The 24,027-nt window shown below is 48.5% G+C and overlaps 1 protein-coding gene across 2 annotated transcripts; it reads right to left on the reverse strand.

Moving 5' to 3' along the window:
- Positions 1-10,401: 10,401 nt before the first annotated feature.
- On the reverse strand, positions 10,402-15,690 carry LOC119954384 (galactoside alpha-(1,2)-fucosyltransferase 2-like). 2 transcript variants are annotated; one of them, XM_038779580.1, is made up of 3 exons: positions 15,488-15,683; positions 11,944-12,207; positions 10,402-11,839 (listed from the first exon to the last, which is right to left on the reverse strand). In XM_038779580.1, the coding sequence occupies exon 3, from the start codon at positions 11,776-11,778 to the stop codon at positions 10,702-10,704; it is 1,077 nt and encodes a 358-aa protein (XP_038635508.1). In that variant the 5' UTR covers positions 11,779-11,839; positions 11,944-12,207; positions 15,488-15,683; the 3' UTR covers positions 10,402-10,701. The 2 variants fall into 2 exon arrangements, with proteins under 2 accessions (XP_038635508.1, XP_038635509.1); XM_038779581.1 differs by lacking the exon at positions 11,944-12,207 and having other exon boundaries at positions 15,488-15,690.
- Between the last annotated feature and the right edge of the window lie 8,337 nt (positions 15,691-24,027).

Genomic DNA, 24,027 nt, shown 5'->3' on the forward strand with positions numbered 1-24,027 from the left:
CCTGAACATATAAGTCCTCTGTGACGGTGAGGATTCACCTGTGCATCGAGGTCTGTGAGATCCCAGACATATTCCCACTCAGTGCCTGGAAGGACCCTGTGTTGTAAATATTCACCTTGACGGCCACTGGGAGCAGATTTCACCCCCATAACCCGGCACTGCCAGATGTGCCATGATCTGTCAGATATGTCGCACTGTCTCTCTCTGCTCAGCCGGAGTCTTCGACAGCATGCCCAGTCCGGCACGTCTTCGAATGAAAGGCGCTCCCCGTACACAATAAGACCTCATGCAGCACCTCCTTGGCATATCCTCCTCCTCAGGTTGTTGGGCAGCCAGCTATCCATCTTAGGCGGCTGCCTCCTGTCCCTCTGTGGTATGCTTCGCTGCTGCCCGCACCACAGCTGTACGCTCCGCTGTTGCAGGTTCCTCCTCCCCTCAAGCTTGTACAGCCGCAGGGCATCCCCTAGGGCTGCAGTGACCAGCTGGAAGGCCACCATTGCTGGTTGAATTCCAATATCCATTGTCTGCAGGGGGTGAGAGGCCGACATGTTAGCATGGTGCGTACCCCAATGCTAAACCTTGTCCAAAGGGCTGCACCATGGCCCCGGTCGGCACTGCGCACTCTGAACCCACATGTCCCCCTCCAACATCTGGGCCCAGTATATGCCCGGCAACGTGGGGGCCTTTGGCCCTGTCACCTGTCCCTGATGCCAGCGATACCATCGGCTGATGCTGCCCTTACCAGTGATATGCTCCGTGACCCCGCCCGGCATGCCCATAGGGTGTTACCCTCGGTGGGCCGGCTGATGGGGGGTACGGTGCAAGCTGGGGTGCGGGAGCGAGGAGGTGGGCGCACTCATATGATCAGTATCACTCTGCAGAACCAGGGGCCAAGGTGGGTGGTCGGTGGGGTGTGCAGCAAGATGGCTTCTTGGCAGGCCAAGGTAACCCGCAGCGGATACACTTTGTCAAGGACAGAGTCTAGTTTTATTGTTAATTTTATTCATATAGGGGCTAGTTGAATGCATATAACTAAAGTAAAATATTATAAGTGTCTTGATTGTGGGAACTCAGTCATGTTCTCATATAATGAATTAATGATTGTATTCAATACTGAGAATGGATTGTTCTTTGTGTAATCAACTAATCAATGTTAGCTCGGTCTCCACCAAGCTGGGAAATATGGCAAAGCGTGAGAAACACATCCAGTATTTTTCCTAAGACTGCGCACGCAAACACTAAGCTAGTTTTGATAGGCACCAGTCACTCTCAAGTAATGTCCAATGTTTGATTAACTACTTATCCTCAAAGTAACAGACATTTATTTTAATAAAACAGAAGGTCCCAGCTAAGAATTAGAAACCAATGAACGCAAGTAAGGAGTTAAACCAGAGATAATAGTAATAATAATCTTTGTCGTGTCACAGGTAGGCTTACATTAACACTGCAATGAGGTTGAGGTCCTTTGTTCCTGAATTCTTAAATCATCTATCTGTTTGTTTGTGTTCAGTAATTTATTTTTGCGCTTCTGCTTTTGCCATGTGCTTGACTTTTTAATGCATTGTTTGACCTTCCACGCGCCCCCCCCCCCCCCCCCCCCCCCCCCCCTTACAAAAATGTCCCAGTTGAAACCGTCCAAAGTCCCAATAACAGACATCAGGGTCGGGATTCTCTGATCCCCCCGCCGGGTCGGAGAATCGCCGGGGGCCAGCGTGAATCCCACCCCCACCATCTCCCGAAGTCTCCAGCACCAGATATTCGGCGGGGGCGGGAATCACGCTGCGCCTGTCGGCGCCCCCCCCCGGCGATTCTCCGGCCCGCGATGGGCAGAAGTCCCACCGCTGACATGCCTGTCCCGCTGGCATGAATCAAACCACCTACCTTACCATTGGGACCAGGCGGCGCGGGCGGGCTCCGGGGTCCTGGGGGGGGCGATCTGGCCCCGGGGGGTGCCCCCACAGTGGCCTGGCCCGTGATCAGGGCCCACCGATCGGCAGGTGGGCCTGTGCCGTTGGGACACTCTTTTCCTTACGGGTTCGCCATAGTCTTCACGATGGCGGAGGCGGAAGTGACCCCCTCCCCTGCGCATGCATGGGGACGACGTCAGCAGTCGCTGACGCTCCGGCGCATGCGCAAACTTCCGCCGGCCAGTGAAATCCCTTCGGCCCCGGCAGGCGTGGCGCCAAAGGCCGTTCCCGCCGGCCGGCGGTGCGCCAACCACTCCGGCGTGGGCCTAGCCCCTCAAGGTTAGGGCTTTGCCCCTAAAGGTGCGGAGATGTCCGCACCTTTGGGGCGGCCCGACACTGGAGTGGTTCACGCCACTCCATCCTGCCGCCGCCCCGCCGGGTAGGGGAGAAGCCCGCCCCAGATGTATGATGGTATGATATATAATAATAATAATAATTACTTATTGTCACAAGTTCGCTTCAATGAAGTTGCTGTGAAAAGCCCCTCGTCGCCACATTCTGGCACCTGTTCGGGGAGGCCACGCTGCTGGGTTATATATATTATACGGCGGTATAGACATATATATATTGTGACCCCCCCACCCTCCCCCAAACTAGAGAATAGTCCACGACTTGAGGCCTGGGGTTAGAAAATACGATTGAAGAAAAATGCGTCAGAGTTGAAATGACGGTTGAAAATCTGTCTAAAACTTCGAGGCGTGGGCAAACGCCACCGGATATTTTTGCGGAAGAAATGTTCCAGAGAACAAAGGCTCATATAGAGCAGTGATTTGACTTGGCTGAAGCCAGTGAAGAGATTGAGAAAAAGTATGCTACCTCCACAGACAAATTGTCCTTCGAAGTTATTGAAAGTGTCTGGGTGAAAACGACACATATGAAAGACCAACTGAAAGTACTGCGCGAACATATCCAGAAAGGAATGTTGAAACAGTGGCTTTTGCTACTGAAGAGAGAGAGTGTGATAACAAAGTGATCAAATTTTGGTGAAATTCTTTCAGGAATCACTGGAGGCAGGAAGGGTTCCAGAGGACTGGAAAGTGGCTAATGTAACACCACTGTTTAAGAAGGGAGGGAGGCAGAAGACGGGAAATTATATGCCGGTTAGCCTGACTTCGGTCATTGGTAAGAACTTAGAGGCCAGTTTTAAAGATGAGATTGTGGAGTACTTGGAAGTGCATGGTAAAATAGGACTGAGTCAGCACAGCTTGTCAAAGGGAGGTCATGTCTGACAAATCTGTTCTTTGAGGAGGTAACACGGAAGTTAGACAAAGGAGAACCAGTGGACATGATTTATTTAGGTTTCCAGAAGACCTTGACAAGGTGCCGCATAGGAGACTGTTAAATACGTTAAGGGCCCATGGTTGTCAGGGTAAGATCCTGGCATGTATAGAGGATTGGCTGACAGGCAGAAGGCAGAGAATGGGGATAAAGGGGTCTTTTTCAGGATGGCGGCCGATGACCAATGGTGTGCTTCAGGGGTCTGTGCTGGGACCACAACTGTTCACAATATACATTAATGATCTGGAAGAAGGAATTGAAGGCACTGTTGCTAAGTTTTCAGATGATACAAATACCTGTAGAGGGACAGGTAGTATTGAGGAAGCAAGGAGGCTGCAGGAGTATTTGGACAAGCTAGGAGAGTGGACAATGAAGTGGCAAATGAAATACAATGTGGAAAAGTGGGAGGTTATGCACTTTGGAAGGAGATATTTAGACACAGACTATTTTCTAAATGGGTAAATGCTTAGGAAATCAGAAGCACAAAAGGACTTGGGAGTCCTTGTTCACGATTCACTTAAGGTTAACGTGCAGGTTCAGTCGGCATTTAAGAAGGCAAATGCAATGTTAGCATTCATGTCAAGAGGGCTAGAATGCAAGACCAGGGATTTCTGAGACTGTATAAGGTTCTGATCAGATCCCATTTGGAGTATTATGAGTAGTTTTGGGCCCCATATCTAAAGAAAGATGTGCTGGCCTTGGAAAGGATCCAGAGGAGGTTCACAAGAATGATCACTGGAATTAACAGCTTGTCGTATGAGGCACGGTTGAGGACTCTGGGTCTGTACTCGATGGAGTTTAGAATGATGAGGGGGGATCTTATTGAAACTTACAGGATACTGTGAGGCCCGGATAGAGTGGACGTGGAGAGGATGTTTCTACTTGTAAGAAAAACTAAAACCAGAGGACACAATCTCAGACTAAAGGGACGATCCTTTAAAACAGAGATGAAGAGGAATTTCTTCAGCCAAAGTGTGGTGAATCTGTGGAACTCTTTGCTGCAGAAGGCTGTGGAAGCCAAATCACTGAGTGTTTGAAAACAGAGATAGATAGGCTCTTGATTAATAAGGGGATCAGGGGTTATGGGGAGAAGGCAGGAGAATGGGGATGAGAAAAATATCAGCCATGATTGAATGGTGGAGCAGACTCGATGGGCTGAGTGGCCTATTTCTGCTCCTATGTCTTATGGTCTTATAATTAAAGAATTAGTTGGGTTGCAGAGAAATACAAGCTTGTATTGTCCTGAGTCAAGGTTAGATTATAACCTTGCAGTTAGGCATTGATCGAAGTTGAATTCTTCAAAACAAGTTACAAGTGAAATGTTTGAAGGAAAAAAAGGAAGGATATAGGGAAATAAATTGGAGCACAGAAGTTAACTATTTAAGCAGGGAATTTATTGATTTTTAAATTGCCTGGAAACATATGCGTCTAAAGTACTCGATATAAGTTTTAATTGCTGATTTATGGGAACTCAGGGACGCCAGTTAAAAATAGAAATTTTAAGCACGCTCTCGAGGAATTTGGAACAAATGGGAGAATTTATTGTGTTATCACATCACCCCCCTCTTAGGGAACAGACATTTTGTAGGTCAGAACAAGCTTGGGTGAAAATGTCTTTGAGATCTGAATTTAATAAAGGATAGATGATGTTATGAAATCAGATGTTGAAAATTAGCTTAAATGAAAATAAAAATAAAAATGGATCAAATAACTAATTTAAATCTTATCATACAGCAGAATGGATTATCTTGTTTTAGTCAAGTGTGAGCTTGCAATCCTTTGTCTCTTTAAAAATCTGTAGCAGCCGGAAAAGTCTGATGATTAACTGTTTGAACGTTACAAACTGTGGCAAGCATGGTAGCATGGTGGTTAGCATAAATGCTTCACAGCTCCAGGGTCCCAGGTTCGATTCCCGGCTGGGTCACTGTCTGTGTGGAGTCTGCATGTCCTCCCCGTGTGTGCCTGGGTTTCCTCCGGGTGCTCCGGTTTCCTCCCACAGTCCAAAGATGTGCGGGTTAGGTGAATTGGCCATGCTAAATTGCCCGTAGTGTCCTAAAATGTAAGGTTAAGGGGGGGGGTTGTTGGGTTACGTGGGTTTGAGTAGGGTGATCATGGCTCGGCACAACATCGAGGGCCGAAGGGCCTGTTCTGTGCTGTACTGTTCTATGTTTGAACCTTGTCTGGAGTTTTTTAAATACAGACATTCGTGGAACTTTACAACGGAAACACAAGGACATTGATGTAATTGATTTGTTATTTTAAAGAATTTGATATGTTTTGCTGCTTGTGTGCGATTGATATTCGTGTGTGTCTGTTTAAAGTGTTGATGTTTTCTGTCAAAATTGTAATCTTTGAGCAAATAGCTAACGAAACCTGGAGGAATGTTTTTCTGGCCAGAGGCATAATTTCAGGATATTTGTGATCAACATGTGGGAATTTTAATCCGGATACAAATTCACACATGTAAGAGTGAGATCATTTTAATTTAATAGGATTTACTGAAATTTGGGATATCTAAAATGATTATGACCAATCCTGTGTTGCATTGTTCTTGTGTTGAAACTTCTTGTTAGGTTCAAGAAAGAATTATTCCTCACACAACTGACTGAAGAAAAAGTCAGGAAAAATTCTGGAGTGTAAAGTCCCGATCATGTTTCTCCTTCGGTCGAAACAAAGAGAGTTGGTGATGTAGTGACATCCTGTTGAAAACTTTTACTCCACCCCTTTCTTACTGCACCCCATTTGCAAAGGAGCAGAGAATTAATTCTGGCCTGTTAGCAACTGAAGATGTCTTATACTTTTACAGGAATTGGGAATTACAAATTGTATGTTTGAATTATGTCAGATATGTTCCGATTAATTAACCCATTTTGCCCCAAGTAGATTGGATCTTTTGTGTTTTACTTTACAGGTAACTGCAAGTGGAACACGATTTGCAGTAGCTTCAAGAATTTGAGAATTTATTTATAGATTTCCAGTCGTGCAGCAATAGTGCATGTTGGCCCAGTTTAAAATCTGGTGTTGGCCCAGTTTAAAATCTAGTGAAAGCGGGAGATGGTGGGGGGGGGGGGGGGGGGGGGGGGCATTCAGTTAGATGTTGTAAAAGACTGAATACATGGAGAAACGCGAGGTCGCATTCACCAGTCTTAGACAAGTCCGAGCAATAAAACCAACATTGGTTTGCCAGAATTTACTTGCCTCCTTCCACATATATGGCCATAATAATGGGAATTACTACATTGCTGTACTGACCCAACAATATGATGATTATAAGTAAGCTGTCATCTGTTACTCCAACAGGTAATCAGCAGTTGCTGTTCATTATAGGAAATCCATCAAAAAACACCCCATAATGCAGATTCTGATCATGGGAGGATTGAAAATTTTCTCAGATGCTAGAAGGGCTCAAGGTGAGCGTCTATTACTTAACTAAGTAGTTAAGGACGAGAGGAACAACCAAGTCGGAAATAGGAACATTAAGGATAAGAATATGTATGTGATATGCAGATTGGAATTGAGGAAGTGAGTAGGGGAGGAGAAGAGCAATTAGAGGAGGCCATTGTGACCCTGTTGTCGATGGGATACAACGGAGTGAATGAAGAGCCAAGAACAGGATGGGCAATATTTGAACAAGGCGGGATGAAAATAAAATGGAATGTGTTTGATGAATTACGAGAGCAACGATGATGTTGAAAAAAGATATAGTTTAGCTGGTGTCCATGGACATAAGGACAAAGGCTCTTGTGCAGAAGAGAGCCCACAAATTAAGACAAAGAAGAGATTAACTGGGTATTAATATAAATCTGAAAACCAACAAGACTTGTTTGAATTTGGGACATTTCGGTGAAAGCCAATGTAACTTAGCAAGTTACATTAAAGAAAAATATGTAATTTAAAGCAACAAACAACCACAATGTTACTGCCTGGGATCAAATAGAAATGTTCGATTTCTGTTTTGAACGTGAAGATATTTTATTGGATGGCAAGATTCCTCCAGGGCACATGGTTGGGAAAGGATTGAGTAATTGAGGGTAGACGATTGCGACAAGAAATGAGAATTGGAATATTGGATGCAATTCACTGGAATATTTCAACCTGGCATTAATATGAAGGGCAAAGTCTAGAGGAGGCTGGTAAATTGACAAACTTTCTCATGGTAATGCTTGTGTCTTTATCTATGCTTTTATTTTGAGAGAACAAAGTTTCATACTCTGGCCACCGCCCAAGACATCTAGACCATTTGTGAATTGTGGAGACTCTTATTTTTCTCTTCTAATAAATTCTCAAATAACATTTCTATTTTTAAAATGATTTTTAAACTGTAAATTGGGTTTCGACAAAGATAAGTTAAATTGTAGATTTACGCAAAGGAAGTTATGTGGTCACCTTTTTATTTTCACACATTTAACTGACAAACTAACAAACTTGCCTTCATCTGATTATTTTGAACACTTTGAAGAGATACATTGGGGACGAGTCCCCGGTGCTCTTTGCCTCAGCTGGGATTCATGATGGCCCGTTGAATCATCGAGAGGGACAAATCAGGATTCTCGCCGGGTGTCAAACCTGTTGTGAGTCCCCGGGCCCGCTGCGTCTGGCCCGATTGCCCAGGAACCTGATTACAGCAAGAACCTGATTGGGCAAGAACCTGAAGTACACGTATTTAAATATAATTACCCAGTTTGAGGCCGGGATCTCTGGCAAATTCCCCACATGTGGGTATGATCCAGCAGGGAGGCCCGCTAAGTATACGTGAATGTCTGCTAATGAGTTCCAGACCTTTCATGGCGGGTCCCTCATTACACCATTGGTGAGGGCAGTGACAATCTCAACGGGAATTCCCACCAGCGTAAAAACTGATTTGGGCCTCCCATTGGATTCTCCACCCCCTCTGGTCTTCCCACCCATTGAAAAGCAGGGTGGAAAATCCTTCCTTTGTGTTTTTTAGAATTAGAATTAGAATTAGAATTAGAACAGTACAGCACAGAACAGGCCCTTCGGCCCTCAATGTTGTGCCGAGCAATGATCACCCTACCCAAGCCCACGTATCCACCCTATACCAGTAACCCAACAACCCCCATTAACATTATTTTTTTTTTTTTTTAGGACACTACGGGCAATTTAGCCTGGCCAATCCACCTAACCCGCACATCTTTGGACTGTGGGAGGAAACCGGAGCACCCGGAGGAAACCCACGCACACACGGGGAGGACGTGCAGACTCCACACAGACAGTGCCCCAGCCGGGAATCGAACCTGGGACCCTGGAGCTGTGAAGCATTTGTGCTAACCACCATGCTACCATGCTGCCCCATGTTGGGGCATTGTGATAGAACTGTGAGCTTTAATGGCCATAACGGGATTTGTGCCCGAATCCTTCAAACTCTGATTGGAAATGAAAGTAAATCCAGCACCAACTACCATTTGTGTAAGAAAGCTCCAAGCACAGAACACCCTTTACGTATAGTGTTGTTCCAAACTTCACACATGAAAAATCTGCTTCAAATATTTACGTTATGTCCCCAGACCTTCGATTGTAGTTTCGCTCTGAACCTAGTAACCCAAAATTTAATCGGCACTCCCTCCAAGAAGAATATGCCCTTCATAAGATTTGTTGCCCTGAACTCAAACACAGTGCTCCAAGCGTGCTCTCACAAGTGCTTTGTGCAGCTGTAGCATGACTTTGTGTAGGATTCTAGTTTTCTTAATTACTGGCCAGTGCTGTATTTTCAGCTGTAAAGGCCAGTCAGGTTAATAATCTGCTCTGCCAGTTTTCCACCTGAGTGACAAAGGTGAAATAATTCCTTGAGGAGTCAATAATTGGTTTTGGGTACTTCAGGTTGCAATTGGGAAGTTGGTGGGGTTGTGGTATTGAACCTCGGCTAATAATCCAAAGACCCAGGACGGGATTCTCCCTTTTTGAGACCAAGTGCTGATGGCAACGGAGAATCTGTGGATATTTCCGACAGAAAAATCGGCGGCGCACCTGGACCTATTTAGCTACCGTTGAGGGGCTAGTACCGGCGCCGCGTGCAACACAGTTGATTCCCATGAAAAACAGTGCCGGATTGGCCAGATCCATGATTGACACTTGGGAGGCTGACAGGATGCAGCCGCATACTCCCCACACACACACTCAGCGAAGCCAAAAAGATGGCACGGATTGTGCCAGACCATGCTTGTATAGCTGATAGGTTGGCTGGGCAAGAGGGCACCCAGGGGATGCCCTGCGGGGGGACCTATACGACCCCTGGCACTAAGTTTAAAGTGGGCTGTTAAAGGTGTACGCAGCTGCATGGCTGCCTTGCCAGCCGTGGAAATGGTACTCCGTGTCCGTCCACCCCAATCCCATAGCCCACCTCCTGGCCATCCCCCACTACTTCCCCCAGCCTGCAGAAGCACTCCCGGCCAGCGGCACAACTGTCAGCACACTATGGTGATGTTGGACACTGTCCATGCACCCTCTCTCTGAGCAGCCACCACGACATCTTCACGAGTTTTAAAAGCACAAGTGAACTATGCTGTCGGGAACTCAGCCCATCGGAGGCTGAGAATCGTTGGTGGGTCCAATAATGATAGGCAAACGATGTTTAAAGTACGCACGGAGTGAACTGCAATGGCGCCGTTTTTGAGGTGATGGAGAATCACGATTTGGCGTCAGGCCAGTGTCTGCTGTGATTTTGGTGTCAGAAGCTATTCTCTGCCCGATTGCTCTCCCCGATTTCAGCGTCGGCTAACAGACGATCCCATCCCAGGGTTAAGATCTGGGGGCCCAGTTTCAAATCCAACCATGGCAGAGGGTGAAATTTGAATTCCATGAATCTAGAATTGAAAGTTGATTTACAACCGTGAAACCAATGGCATAAAAACCATCTGATTCACTCATGCACCTTTTTGCCATCCTTACCTGGTCTGGCACACGTGCGACTCCAGTTCTGCAGCAATGTGGGTAACCTCTCAAATGCCGTCTAAAATGCAGTTAGAAATGGACGGCAAATGCTGGCGTAGCCCAGTGATGCCTACATCCCATAAATAAATCTTTTAAAAACTGGAAAGGTTAAGAAATATTCTAAAAACAGAAAATGATGGACATAGCAGGTTCAGTGGAATTTTCAGTCTAAATTTCACATTTCCAGAATCAATATTAACAAATATTATTTCTATATTAAAGGGCTATTGTTTTATTCTGGAGATATTTTACCGTTGAAAATACATGTGAGATAATTAGGTGTGGCAGCCTCTCATTATTGTACATAACAAAATTAAAATAATAAAGACAAATCATTCAAAATTGAAAATGACTCCCAGTGGTCATTCTGGATATTTTGAATTTAATAAATAACATAGATTACTCTCCAGAAGCTCATTTTGGTACTCTCAAGATTGGAAAATGAATTAAACACAAAAGGTCTAAAATTAATGAGCTTTCGAGATGATTGCACATGTCATTATTTTGCTTATTTGTCGTTTCCTTTGGGCAGAAGAGGTGAGAGATCAGCAGGAAGTCCAATCCACTGAGGTAAAAACGCCGCCTCGTACTTAAATAACTTTAGAAATGGTGATTCTGGCAAAGTAAAGTTTGTGAGGTAAATTGTCTCCCCACCTGCCAAGTAGCCGGCCCAGTAACCAAATGTCCCGATTGTCATTATGGTGTGATTACAATGAGCAAGGAGAGCAATGTCATCAGCTGGGCTGGATTGCTTTGGATCATCTGAAAAGAAAACATCTCCTTTGGAATTATTGATGTTCTCCTTACTCCAATCCATTCCATTGCTTGTTACGACAAAAACAACATTTTCGTATTTATTTCTGAAGTAAGCCATTGCTGAGTCTAAATATTTTTTATCAGCTATAACTCCTTTCCACACATCTGGCATGACATGTACGTAATCGCCCCTTCGAACGTGAACACCAACATACGTCACATTCTTTCGCTCCCCTCTGATCCGTCGAAGGAAAGCATCGGTCTGTTCTTTCAGAAAGTCATGAAAGGTGAACTCACGGAGAATTTCTTCTTCGATATGATGATAAAAGGTCCATGAACACGGGTAGCCTGAGAGCATTACGTAGTCTCCTGGAATACTGCGGTACTGATCCTCCATCCAGTCATGGAGATTATAACCCTTCCAGTGTATTCTATTTCTCACACTGTCATGGAGGGTCGGAAGGGTAATTTTGAAGATAGGGGACAGGTAATTGGCCATGGCAGGCAAAATGTATGCTTGGTGACCATTCAATTTTGCCAGTGCGTACAGTGTTGCATATTCCCCCATCTGGTTGCCAAGTCGTCCAATAGAATTCATTGACCAAATTCCTTTACTAGAAATATTCACTCTTTCACAGTCATTCGCTTTTTTATATTCTGATGCCTTGGATACATTTTCAAAGCACTGAAGATAACTGGCTACGATGCTGACATACCTTAAATAAAATCCGTAGAATGTGGCAGCTAATATTATTGAACAGAACAATAGTGGAAAGAGCAGCAGCAGTTTTTTCCATTGCCAAGAACAAAGTTTTCTGACATGAACCATCTCCGCAGCTTCTTCACGTTGTGATTCTCTGATTTTGATTTCCTCAATTCAGGCAGGGTGTCTGAAATTGCAAATATAACGTCATAAGACAGGTGGGCATTGAAAATTTAAAATCATGATTGGCATCACACTAAGACATGAGGATGGAAAACCATGTGAACTCACCAGATAAGCAGGTTTCCCAATGGATCACACATGTGACTTTGATACTGTCGTGGCAAGAACTGCCAGTCAGTTGATGACAAAATCAAGAAATGGGTCTTGGTGAATGCCTGCTCTCCTGGCACCTGCAATGCTTTTGCCTTGCAACAGTCTGCAATATCCACCATCATCCAGTCTCCCAGTCACACCCCCAGATGACTGCTTAATGACAGGTGCACCCTCTCCACTCACGGTCCTTTATCCCCTTCCCATGTGAGATAAGAGGGCCTGCAATGACAACCATGGAGGTACTTACAACATTTTGGAACAAACCATTCTGCTTTCAAAGCAAAGATTTCCCTTGGTCTCCCAGTAGCATATCACCAAAGGTTTCTCCAAGTTTGCACTGATATGTTGTCTCCTGTAAAGCAGGAGGGCCTTATGAGGGCCCAACTACTAGTTCCTGGGATCTTGAAACCTTTCTGGGAAATAGAAGGAGGAAATCATATAAACCACTGTTCCACTCTCTGCCAGGATGCAGTCACTCCCCTTAGACAAGGCAGAAACTTAGAGTTGGTCAATGGTCAGGGATAGGGTGGTATGACTGTCAGCTAGTGAGTCAGGGAAAGGAAAAAGCAAATTACTGCAGATGCTGGAATCTGAAACAAAAACAGAAAATGCTGGACAATCTCAGCAGATCTGAGAGCATTTGTGGAGTTAAGTGAATTTGATGTGCATCATTAGTTGTCAGCCATAGCTAGATGTTTATAAACAATGCAGTTAGTTTCACAGCAGGCTACTTGAGATCCATTGAAATGTGAAGGAATAGGAAACTAATCAAACCAGATATCTGGCTGGCGGGAAGCTGTCAATTACAGGCTAGTAAAGGCTATTTCTCTGTGAAGTGGATAAAAGCTTTGCAGATCAACGGCTCTGAGAGGTTTTAAAGCTTTGTAATGTGCTTTTCACTTTGTTAAATTCCTGCTGCTATTTTCTAAACATCTGAGGCAGCAGGTGTAAGGGACAGGTGAGTGAAAAAACAACAATCTTTTCACTGGACTGGACTGCTGTTTACCTTCTAGGCAGGGGTGACTGGTGAGAGGGAAAGGGGTTTTGCTATGGGGGGGGGGTTTCTATGCTATGAGAACATCTCTAATATGGGGGGTTCCTGCTATGGGTATTTCTGCTATGGAATGTCCTTGTTGGGGGGAGGGCTTTGATGGGGGTTCACGAATGGGGTCTCTGATGGGGGGGTCTGATGGGGGCCTCTTAAGGGCTTTGGTGGAGGTCTCTGGTGGAGGTCACCAATGGGAGCCTTTGATGGTAGTCACTGGTGGGTGGTTGGTGGGGATGGATCACTCTCATACATGCGCTTGGGGAGGGATGACTCAGCAAATCCTGTAATGGGGTAGAGGGTGCCCCTTCTTATTGCAGGGTGGGGGGGGGTGAGGTGTGCAGTATTTGCGTTCTTGGGGGGTACGGGCCTTCTAATGGACTTTGGTGGGCCCCTACCTTAAATACATACCTGCCTGTTGACCATGAGACCAGCGTCAGGGCCACACTGACAAATGCTTTTCAGCAATCCACACCTGCGTGAATCTTGGCCCAGAGGGTCGGAGAATCATGGAGGCATGGAGAGTACCATGTCCACTGCGTTAATACAGGGGCAAGCCTCAATGCCATGCCAGCGAGAGACCGGAGCATCTGAAATGGAATGGCGCCAAGACGTTGCCCCTTTAATGCAGAGTTGAAGAGAAAGTTTTTTCTGAAAGGGTTGTAAGACATTGGAAATTTCTTTCTTCCCAGGTAGTGGAGTCAGTGGTGTCGTCGCTGGATTAGCAATCCAGAGACCTGGTGTAATACTATCGGAACTCAGGTTCAAATCCCACTACAGCAGATGGTGACATTTGAATTTTAAAAAATCTGACATTAAAAGCAGAATGATGACCATGTCCTTTAGGGACAAAAATCTGCCACCCTTACCTGGTCTGGCCAACTTGTAAATCCAGATCCACAGCAATATGGTTGACTCTTAACTCCATTCTGAAATGGCCTAGCAACCCACTCCAATTAGGAATTGGCATCATATGCTTGCTCAGCCAATGATACCCACATCACATCCCCGGAACAAATATTATTAATTTAAGATTTTTAAGGCAAAGGTCGATAGATTCTTGATCAGCAAGGCGGTGAACATTTCATAGAGGTACACGGGAATGTGGAATTGTGGTTGTAATCCATATGAGCCGTAATCTTATTGCATTGCAAAGCACACTCGAGGGTGGAGTGATCGACTTGTGCTCTTAATTAGCGTGCTCATACATGGAATATTTGTATACATGTGCAATGCTGGACAGATCAACAATATGAACATTGTGAAGCTTGGCTTCTGTTGAAAGAAACTTCTTCATTCTTATATTTGGATCAACCATTCCAGTATGGTGCATCTGTACAAGACTCATCAGGACAGGGTCCTTGTAAAATGCATCACTCAATAAAGACTGACAGCCAAAAGCTTCAGAAGACAAGGGAAAATGGAAAGGAGGCATTCACACCAAAAATATGAGATTGCGATGTTACTTTCCAATTTTATGGGTCTGGGAAAGGTGGAGGGTGGGTTTGTATCGAGACTCAGTAAATCATTGATTGCACCTATCTAGCTTTTTAATTAATTCACGAGGTATAGGTGTGGCTGACTAGCCCAGCATTTATTATCCACCCCTAAGAGAAGGTGTAGGTGAAATGCATAGCTGAATGTGTTATGAATGCGTCTGGGCTTCAACACTCCCATTATAATATCTACGCCTCCCACTCAGATTATTTCTTTTCTGTAAAAGGTCAGACAGCACCTCTTCTCTTTCTTCACCAAATTAACTTCCCGTCACAAATTGCTGGATTGAAGCACTCAGTCTCACTGCATCTCCAGTTTAAAGTGTGTGTGTCTTCTTTACTGTTAAGCCCTCCCATTGCACAGAGACCACCACTCAAGTCAAAAGGTGCTGCTTTATCACAACGTACCTCATTATTGGCAACTTTGAGCTCTGGATCTGTATAGAGGGAATGATAAAATGACTCAGCTTGTGCCGAGTAGTGAACTAACCTGTTTGCAAAATAACTCTGGTGGTGCTCAGTTGTCAGTACAGAAACTGATAATTGTTCAAAATAGACAAACCCATTATTGAACAATTGTTGTGCCTGAATGGTGATTCTGAAGGATGGATTGTGCAACAAAGTAAAGATTTAGAAATAGAGAATAAGAAAATAAAAGTCTGGGCATGTGTGATCTGTACTTAGGAAGAAGAAAGACATTGAACCAAGTTGATGTTGTAAAACAAACGCTCGCAGAAGCCAGTTGCTGCAGGCAAAGTGAAGGATGACACTTGTTTTGAAACAGAGTAACATGCATCAATCCAAATTCGGGCATTAATGTCAACTTCGGCGATTAATATGTTAATTTTTGAATGCACAATTATTTTCTTAAGTCTGTGAATGGCAGAAGTTATGCAATCCCTCTCACCCACATTCAAGGCCCCTTAATTCCCTCACTTTTAACTTGGAACATGCTCACCTCAATTACTTTATTTTCTTATCACCTTCATTCCTTTCAATTCCTTCCCATGTTTCCGCTGTCTTTGCCGATGTTCTTTCTTGTCTCCATCTACAAATTATTCCTTCCCTATTTCACTCTAGTGCTGTGTTTCTTCAATCAGACGTGCAGAGCTGGTTTTCCCTTGGCTGTCACAGCGTTCATCTGACTCTATATCAAGGAAAAGCTTTAATATGAAGCAATTGCGACTCCAGGAACGAGGGCGACACCCAATGAGCAGGAAGTGTTCTTGCATGTCCAAACAATGAAGTTAAAAATGCAGTCAGGGGGAAAGTGTAAGGTAGAGAAGCCATAGTCAAAAATCAAAAAGGGCGACAGTACAAGGTACAGTGACTGAGGGGAGCTCAGTGAATAGACCCAGTAATAGTAAAAGTAATAAAACGGGAAGTAAAAACGTAAATGGTAAGCAATGCGGCAGGTTGTTACATGAAGATATGGGTTCAATGATTTTTCACCTCCTCATATGTCTCAGATACCTCTTCTGATAGTCATGCAAACACTTCACGACCTACCAACTTTGTTGGAATCAGTAATACCCACATCTCCTGTGGCCATTTCATTTGATTAGCTACCCTCTCAAATGAACTGTAAAAGCTTTCTACCTCCTTCTAGTCAAACCTTGGCAATGCATGGACATATTTAAATAGATCCCCACCAACCCTTTGACTATGAAGCTCTTTCACTTCACCCTCATCACTATCCTCTTTTTTCTTTCCATCCGCCAAGCTTAACTGACCGTCATATTTCATGGCCATTTTCCAAAGTTCAAACTCTCTCTCTTTCTTTCCCCGTCCTCTGTCTCTCTTTCTTTTACCTCTCTCTCTCTCTTTCTCTCTCTCTTTCTTTTTGCCTGATCTGTATTTCCCTTTCTTTTTCTTTTTATTCTGCTTGGGCCATCTGTATCTCTCATTCTCTCTCTTTTTGTTCTGCGAAGGCTATTCTTTCTTTTTCTCTTATTTCATATTCAAGCTGCTTTGATTCTTTTTCATGTTCAAGTTACTTGATTTTTAACAGAAGTTTTGCCATTTCTGATGTGTCAGACTGTATCTCAGGCAATTTTAAGTGCTCAGCTACCGGCGTAAGTATCTCGGGCGCGATTCTCTGCTCCCGCGGTAATTCGTGAAGGCCGTCGTGAAATCGGCCGACTTTCACGACGGCCCGATACGGCACCGCTCACCAGCTATTCACATCCAGGAAATGGGCCAGGAGCGGGGCTGCGGGAATCGCGTGAAAAATGACGCCACAAGCCTGCGACGCCCGAATGACGCCACGATGACGCTGCTCTGCATTGTAAAAAGGCGTGAGCAGCCAGAACAACGGAGGAAGAGGAGAGGATGAGTGAGCCACGGAGGGCCGCCCCGAGGTTTGGAGAGGCAGACCTCGAGACCCTCCTGGATGAGGTTGAGCAGAGGAGGAGCATCATCTGCCCTAGAAGAGGGCATTGCCACCCTGCGAGCGTTGTGCGACGGGCCTGGCGTGAGGTGGGCACTGCAGTGAGTGCCGTGGGGCAGAACCCTCGGTCTGGGGAGCAGTGCCGCAAAAAGCTGCACGACCTCACCAGGCCAAGAGGGTGCCCCCGGGTCACAACAATCCCTCCCCCCATGTACTTAATGACCCACCTCCCCCCCTGGCACGAGAGGGATGAGGAGGGGGGCAGAGTGAGTGGAGGGTGGTTAACCAAGTAGTCACAGACCGACATGAGCGCTGCGACCCCCTGGAGAGATGCAATGGTTTAGTTCCAACTTTCCCCCCCAACCTTTGCCAATATGTGAACGCCCTGATGATACCATTTTCCACCCCTGACCACGTTCGAGCAGAGGGCACTTGAACTTGCTGGGGGATCTGCCACCTGGGAGGTCGCGCAATGCGAGGTTGGAGATGCTGAACCAAGTGAGCGTTTTTAAATAACCCTGTTTCATTCTGTTCCCGAAGACATGCTGCCAAACAACCAGGGCCGTCTGCGTCCAGGCAAAGACGAGCATCTGCCACCACCACCACCGCACCCAGGGCCGCACGCCAGAGGGTGCCAGGACAGTCAGGAGTGCCATCCTCCCAAACCAAAACTGTGGAGCAGGAGGCGCAGATGACGGTGAAAGAGAGAGAGGGAGACATGGGCCACGAACGCCCTGCGGCCGCTCATCATTGGGGCGATGACCTTGAATACATTTGTACAGACGAGGACCTAGAGCTTGTGGCACTGCTATTTCCCACACCATCCACCATCCCAGAGACACTCACCTCGGTTGGGTAATTAAGTGATGAGGCTCCTGGGTCACGGTTTGGTTTGCACAACACAGCTGAGCAGGTACAGCAGGTAGAGGTCGGAGCAGCCGAGGGGCTGGACGGTCGGAGGGCAGCCCAGGCCCAGCATTCAGCTGCCTCCCAGTCGTTTCCCAGGTTCCTGGATTTACTTGACCCACCCGCACAGCCGATGCATTTCGAAACCCAGGGACACAATGACGGGAGGAGGGCTGTCTTCCAGCAGCTGCAGACGCAGTTAGAGGAGTCAAACCGCGTCCAGGAGTAGGGAGTGGTGCAACTCATGGCAGCCACCCAGGCCGACACCGCAAGGGTGGCATCCGTGGTCGAGGCAATGGGTGAAACGGTTTCGGCCATGGGTCAGGTTCTGCAAGGCATTGGCCTTAATGTGCACGCGTCATCCATGGCCCTGGACAGGGTTGCCCTCTCACAGTCAGAAATGTGCCAGAGCCAAAACGACATTGCCGGCGTGCTGCGGGCCTTGGCCGAGTCTCACCAGGTCATGGCCCAGTCGCAGCACGCCATGGCACAGTCCCAGCAGTCAGTCGCGGAGAGCATCAACCGTCTCACACGTGCTGGATGGCGTCACGCACACACAGGTTGAGGTCGCACAGTCCCTGGCGGGAATGTCTCACTCCCTGGACTCCGTCACTGCAAACCTTCGGACCCTGGTGGAGACCGTTGCAGGCCTCCAGGACTGGCAGCGCCAGGTGCCGGTGGGGCGACAGGGCACCTCCCCACTCGCACCTCTGTCCCAAAGTGAGGCCCGGGGGCCACCGGGCTCCCCGAGGGAGGAGGAGGTTTCGGGGCCCGTCCCATTAACTCCATCACGGGATGTCCCGGAACGCTCGGCCTCCCCCCGTCCCATCCCTGGTGCATCGGGTGGGCAGCAGGCAGAGCAGGGTGGCACAATGTCACCCAAGACACCCGCAGAGCAGCCTGGCCCATCAAGGTCGGGTCGCCCCAGGAAACGAGTGCCGAAGGAGAAACAAGTCGAAGGAGGCGATTCGCAGCAGTCCTCCTCCACTCCTGCTGTATCATCTGGGGAATCACTTAGACGTAGTGGTAGGGCCCGTAAGGCAACGAAGAGAGACACAAAGTAAGTTGGCATGGGTGAAGGGCACAGATTAGAAGCAGGGGCTAGGGCATCTGTAAATTATTGTTAATCATTAAACTCACTGTTGCACCTTACTTGTAATACCGTGTGATTGTTCCACAGCCACAGGGATCGTGATGGTGACCGAGTGTCGCTGGGGTTGACGAGCGGTGAAACTTCGGTGCCGCGTGTGCAGTCCCTTCCCCCCCCCCCCCCACTCCCTCCCACAGCTACCCCACGCGGGCACGTGATGGAGTGTCGCTGACGAACTCAGCGACCACCGAGATGGATGGTTCAGCTATTGCCATGAGTCAGACTTTGTCTAACGATTCTGAGCTCACAGCTCATCGCAGAGCGGGCTGTCATAATTCAACATGGCACTGATCACACCCGCTGACACAGCCAGTGTGCCCAGCAGCCGGTGGATGGACTGGACTCGCAGTGGAGCGGTCCAAAGGTCGATTCTTCCACAGAGAAAGGCGAGAGGCAGGAAAAACAAAATGACGGCGGGCGGGGAAGCAGCGTGGCAGCAGTGGGCGCGGGAGCAGCAGGAGCTGCTTCAGCGCTCCTTCAGGGAGCTCAAAGCTGAGATTTTGGAGCCATTTAAGGCCTCGTTGGACAAGCTGGCAGCGACTCAGACAGCTCAGGCCGTGGAGTTTTGGAAGCTGCAGCACAAGGTCTCAGAGAATGAGGATGAGCTTCTGGGCCTGGCAGTGAAAGTGGAGATACACGAGGGACTGCATAAGACATGGCAAGATAGGATGGAGGAGATGGAGAACCGCTCCTGCCGGAAGAATCTGCGGATTCTGGGCCTCGCAGAGGGGCTAGAGGGCTCGGATCTGGCGGCCTACGTGGTCCTCATGTTAAACACGTTGATGGGTGCGGGGTCATTTAACGGGCCCCTGGAGCTGGAGGGCGCCTACCGAGTGTCGCAGCGGAGACCTAAACTGAACGAGCCACCCAGGGTGGTGCTGGTCCGTTTTCTCCGCATGGTTGACCGGGAGTGCGTGTTGAGGTGGGCAAAGAAGGAGAGGAGTAGCAGGCGGGAGAACACGGATGTTCAGATCTTTCAGGACTGGAGCGCGGAGGTGGCGAAGAGAAGAGCTGGCTTCAACCGAGCGAAGGGAGTGCTCCATAGGAGGGGGGTAAAGTTTGGCCTTCTACAGCCGGCTCGCCTCTGGGTCATGTACAAGGACTGCCAGCTCTATTTTGACTCTCCGGAAGAGGCCTGGACTTTTATCCAGGCTGAGAACTTGGACTCAAACTGAGGATTGGGGGGGCCGAAGAGAAATGTACTTTGCTTGAAGGCTTTGCCTTCCTGGGTATCCTTTTGCCGATTTTGGCTGTGTTTACTAATGGTTGTTTCATGTTTGTTTCTGCTGTTTTCGCTATTTTGGCTATTGTCATCTGTGTTCTTTCGGGGGGTTTTTTATTCTGGTTTTGGGGCTGTTGGTTATTTATCGGGGTGCTTTTCTTTGTTTTTTCCACTGGTGGGTTGGGGAGTAGGCTGGGGCCCCGATGGGTCATGTGCACGCCTCTTTCCCGCGTGTCGGGCCGAGGGGCGGGCTCGGGTTGGAAGCGCGGGCTTTCTTCCCGCGCTGGAGGAATTGGGGGCGGGGCCGGCACTGATAGGGAGGGATTGGTGGCGGTGTTTCACCGGGGGGGGGAGGCTTATGGTTATGGCGGGAGAGGCCGGGGTCAGCAGAAGTCAGCTGACTCACGGAAGCATAATGTTGGGGGTAACGCAGCTAGGGGAGGCCCTAGCTTGGGGGAGGAATGGGGGGGGCTTGGAGGGGAGGAGGCGGGGGGCGGAGGGGTGCCGGGTTGTTGCTGCAGGGACTGTGAGGGAAGGGATGGCGAGGGGGGGGGGGATTGGGGGGGGGGTCTGCCACCGTGGGAAGCGGGCCTGGGGGTTTCCCTGGGCACGTGGTGGGTTGAGGAAGGGGTATGGCTGACAGGAGCAGAGGGGGTGGGGGGGTGGGGGGAACACTGGTTGTCACTATATGCGGATGATCTGCTGTTGTATGTCGCGGACCCGGTTGAGGGGCTGCCAGAGGTGCTGAAGATACTCAAGGAAATTGGGGACTTTTCGGGATTTCAGCTCAGTGTGGGGAAGAGTGAGTTGTTTGTCCTGCACCCGGGGGGTCGGGAGAGAGAGATAGGGGAACTCCCATTGAAGAGGACTGAGAAGAGTTTCAGGTATCAGGGGGTCCACGTGGCCAGGACCTGGGGGGCTATGCATAGGCTCAATTTTTCGAGGCTGGTGGGGCAGATGGAGGAGGAGTTCAGGAGGTGGGATGCGCTGCCGCTCTCGCTGGCGGGCAGGGTCCAGTCGGTTAAAATGACGGTGCTCCCGAGGTTTTTGTCCCTTTTCCAGTGCCTCCCCATGCTGATCCCGAAGGCTTTCTGCAGAAGGGTCAACAAGTTGATTTTGGGGTTTGTGTGGGCGGGGTAGGCCCCGAGAGTAAGGAGGGTATTTCTGGAGCGAAGAAGGGAGGTCGGGGGCCTGGCACTGCCCAACCTATGTGGATATTATTGGGCAGCGAACATGGCGATGATTCGTAGGTGGGTGATGGAAGGGGAGGGTGACGCATGGAAAAGAGTGGAGGCGGCGTCCTGTGCAGGCACGAGTCTGGAGGCTTTGGTGACGGCCCCACTCCCTCTTCCCCCGGCAAAGTACTCTTCGAGTCAGGTGGTGGTTGTATCCCTTAAACTTTGGGGACAGTGGAGGCGGCATAGGGGGGAAGTGAAGTCCTCGGTTTGGGTCCCGATACGAGGCAATCATTGTTTTGCGCCAGGGAGAATGGATGGGGGATTTGGGAGCTGGCACAGAGCGGGCATCAGACAGTTTGGCGACCTCTTCCTGGACGGAAAGTTCGCGACTCTGGAGGAGCTGGTGCGGAAGTGGAACCTCCCCCCTGGGAACGCCTTTAGGTACTTGCAGGTCAGGGACTTTGTTAAGAGGCAGGTGGCGGAGTTCCCGCGGCTGCCCCCAAGGGGGTTGCAGGACAGGGTGCTTTCGGGGATGTGATCGGGGAAAGGAAGATCTCGGCTATCTACCAGCTGATGCAGGAGGAGGAGGAGGCCTCAGTAGATGAGCTCAAAGTGAAATGGGAGGAAGAGCTAGGGGAAGAGATTGAGGATGGGATGTGGTCGGACGCCCTGGAAAGGGTGAATTCTTCCTCCTCTTGCGCGCGGCTCAGCCTAATCCAGCTGAAGGTGCTGCACAGGGCTCATATGACGGGGGCTAGGATGAGCCGGTTTTTCGGAGGGGAGGACACGTGTGGAAGGTGCTTGGGCGGTCCAGCAAACCACACCCCTATGTTTTGGGCATGTCCGGCCCTGGGGGGGTTTTGGAAGGGGGTGGCGGGGATTTTGTCGGAAGTGGTTGGGTCCAGAGTCAGGCCGGACTGGGGGCTCGCGATCTTTGGAGTAGCTTCGGAGCCGGGAGTGCAGGAGGCGAGAGGCCGGCATTCTGGCCTTTGCATCTCTAGTAGCCCGGCGTAGGATTCTGTTGCAGTGGAGAGATGCGCGGCCCCCCGGGTTCATTAAGTTGGAGAGGATGAAATTTGCCCTGAGGGGGTCGGTACGGGGGTTCTTTCGGTGGTGGCAGCCCTTTCTCGATTTCCCGGCGAAGGGATAGAGAGAGATCAGTCTCTGCAGCAACCTGGCGGGGGGTTTGGGGATGGTCGGGAGGTTCAATATTGCAGTGGTGGGTTCGTTCTGTTCTTTTCTTTTTCTGTTCTTTTTTGTATAACCATTTGCTATTTGTTACTATTTATTTTGGGGGGGGGCGCGGTGAGAGTTCCGCTCTAGCTTCGGTGTGGAAGCACGATATGTATGTTTTAATTTGCGGGGAAAATTTGTTATTGTTATTAGAAAACTTGAATAAAAATTATTTTTTTTTAAAAAATGACACCTTCTTTGGCTGGCTGCAACTCCAACATTAAAATGAAACTAAAAAATACAGACACCCAAGCTTTTCCTAAAAGCGAAACTAAAAAGCAAAGCCAGAGCTCAGCTCCACCCATACTCTGACATCACTGCAGCCACTTGAGAAGACAAGCATTTCTTAAAGTGATATTCACTGCAGATATTTTTATAAACACCCATTTCTTAAAGGTACTCTCACATGACACTATACTCAAAAGTTGCGACATAGACCTCTGAGCCATTGGTGAAAAGAACCAGATGTTATTTGATAAATCTACATTCACCCAAGGGATTGAGTGAAACACACAGACTGTTTGCTGCTCGGTATTGTAAATTTAAAGTAATTAACGTGACAATTTTTTATATTTTGGCTGTCCAAATTAAATGAACCAAATGATCATGAGAGACGTTCATGCAAGTGGCCATCAGGAAGCAATATTGAGATTGGTGGCGGTGTTTCACCGGGGGGGGGAGGCTTATGGTTATGGCGGGAGAGGCCGGGGTCAGCAGAAGTCAGCTGACTCACGGAAGCATAATGTTGGGGGTAACGCAGCTAGGGGAGGCCCTAGCTTGGGGGAGGAATGGGGGGGGCTTGGAGGGGAGGAGGCGGGGGGCGGAGGGGTGCCGGGTTGTTGCTGCAGGGACTGTGAGGGAAGGGATGGCGAGGGGGGGGGGGATTGGGTGGGGGGTCTGCCACCGTGGGAAGCGGGCCTGGGGGTTTCCCTGGGCACGTGGTGGGTTGAGGAAGGGGTATGGCTGACAGGAGCAGAGGGGGTGGGGGGGTGGGGGGAACACTGGTTGTCACTATATGCGGATGATCTGCTGTTGTATGTCGCGGACCCGGTTGAGGGGCTGCCAGAGGTGCTGAAGATACTCAAGGAAATTGGGGACTTTTCGGGATTTCAGCTCAGTGTGGGGAAGAGTGAGTTGTTTGTCCTGCACCCGGGGGGTCGGGAGAGAGAGATAGGGGAACTCCCATTGAAGAGGACTGAGAAGAGTTTCAGGTATCAGGGGGTCCACGTGGCCAGGACCTGGGGGGCTATGCATAGGCTCAATTTTTCGAGGCTGGTGGGGCAGATGGAGGAGGAGTTCAGGAGGTGGGATGCGCTGCCGCTCTCGCTGGCGGGCAGGGTCCAGTCGGTTAAAATGACGGTGCTCCCGAGGTTTTTGTCCCTTTTCCAGTGCCTCCCCATGCTGATCCCGAAGGCTTTCT

The sequence above is a fragment of the Scyliorhinus canicula genome, chromosome 19, assembly GCF_902713615.1.
Source record: "Scyliorhinus canicula chromosome 19, sScyCan1.1, whole genome shotgun sequence".
Classification (NCBI taxonomy): Eukaryota; Metazoa; Chordata; class Chondrichthyes; order Carcharhiniformes; family Scyliorhinidae; genus Scyliorhinus; species Scyliorhinus canicula.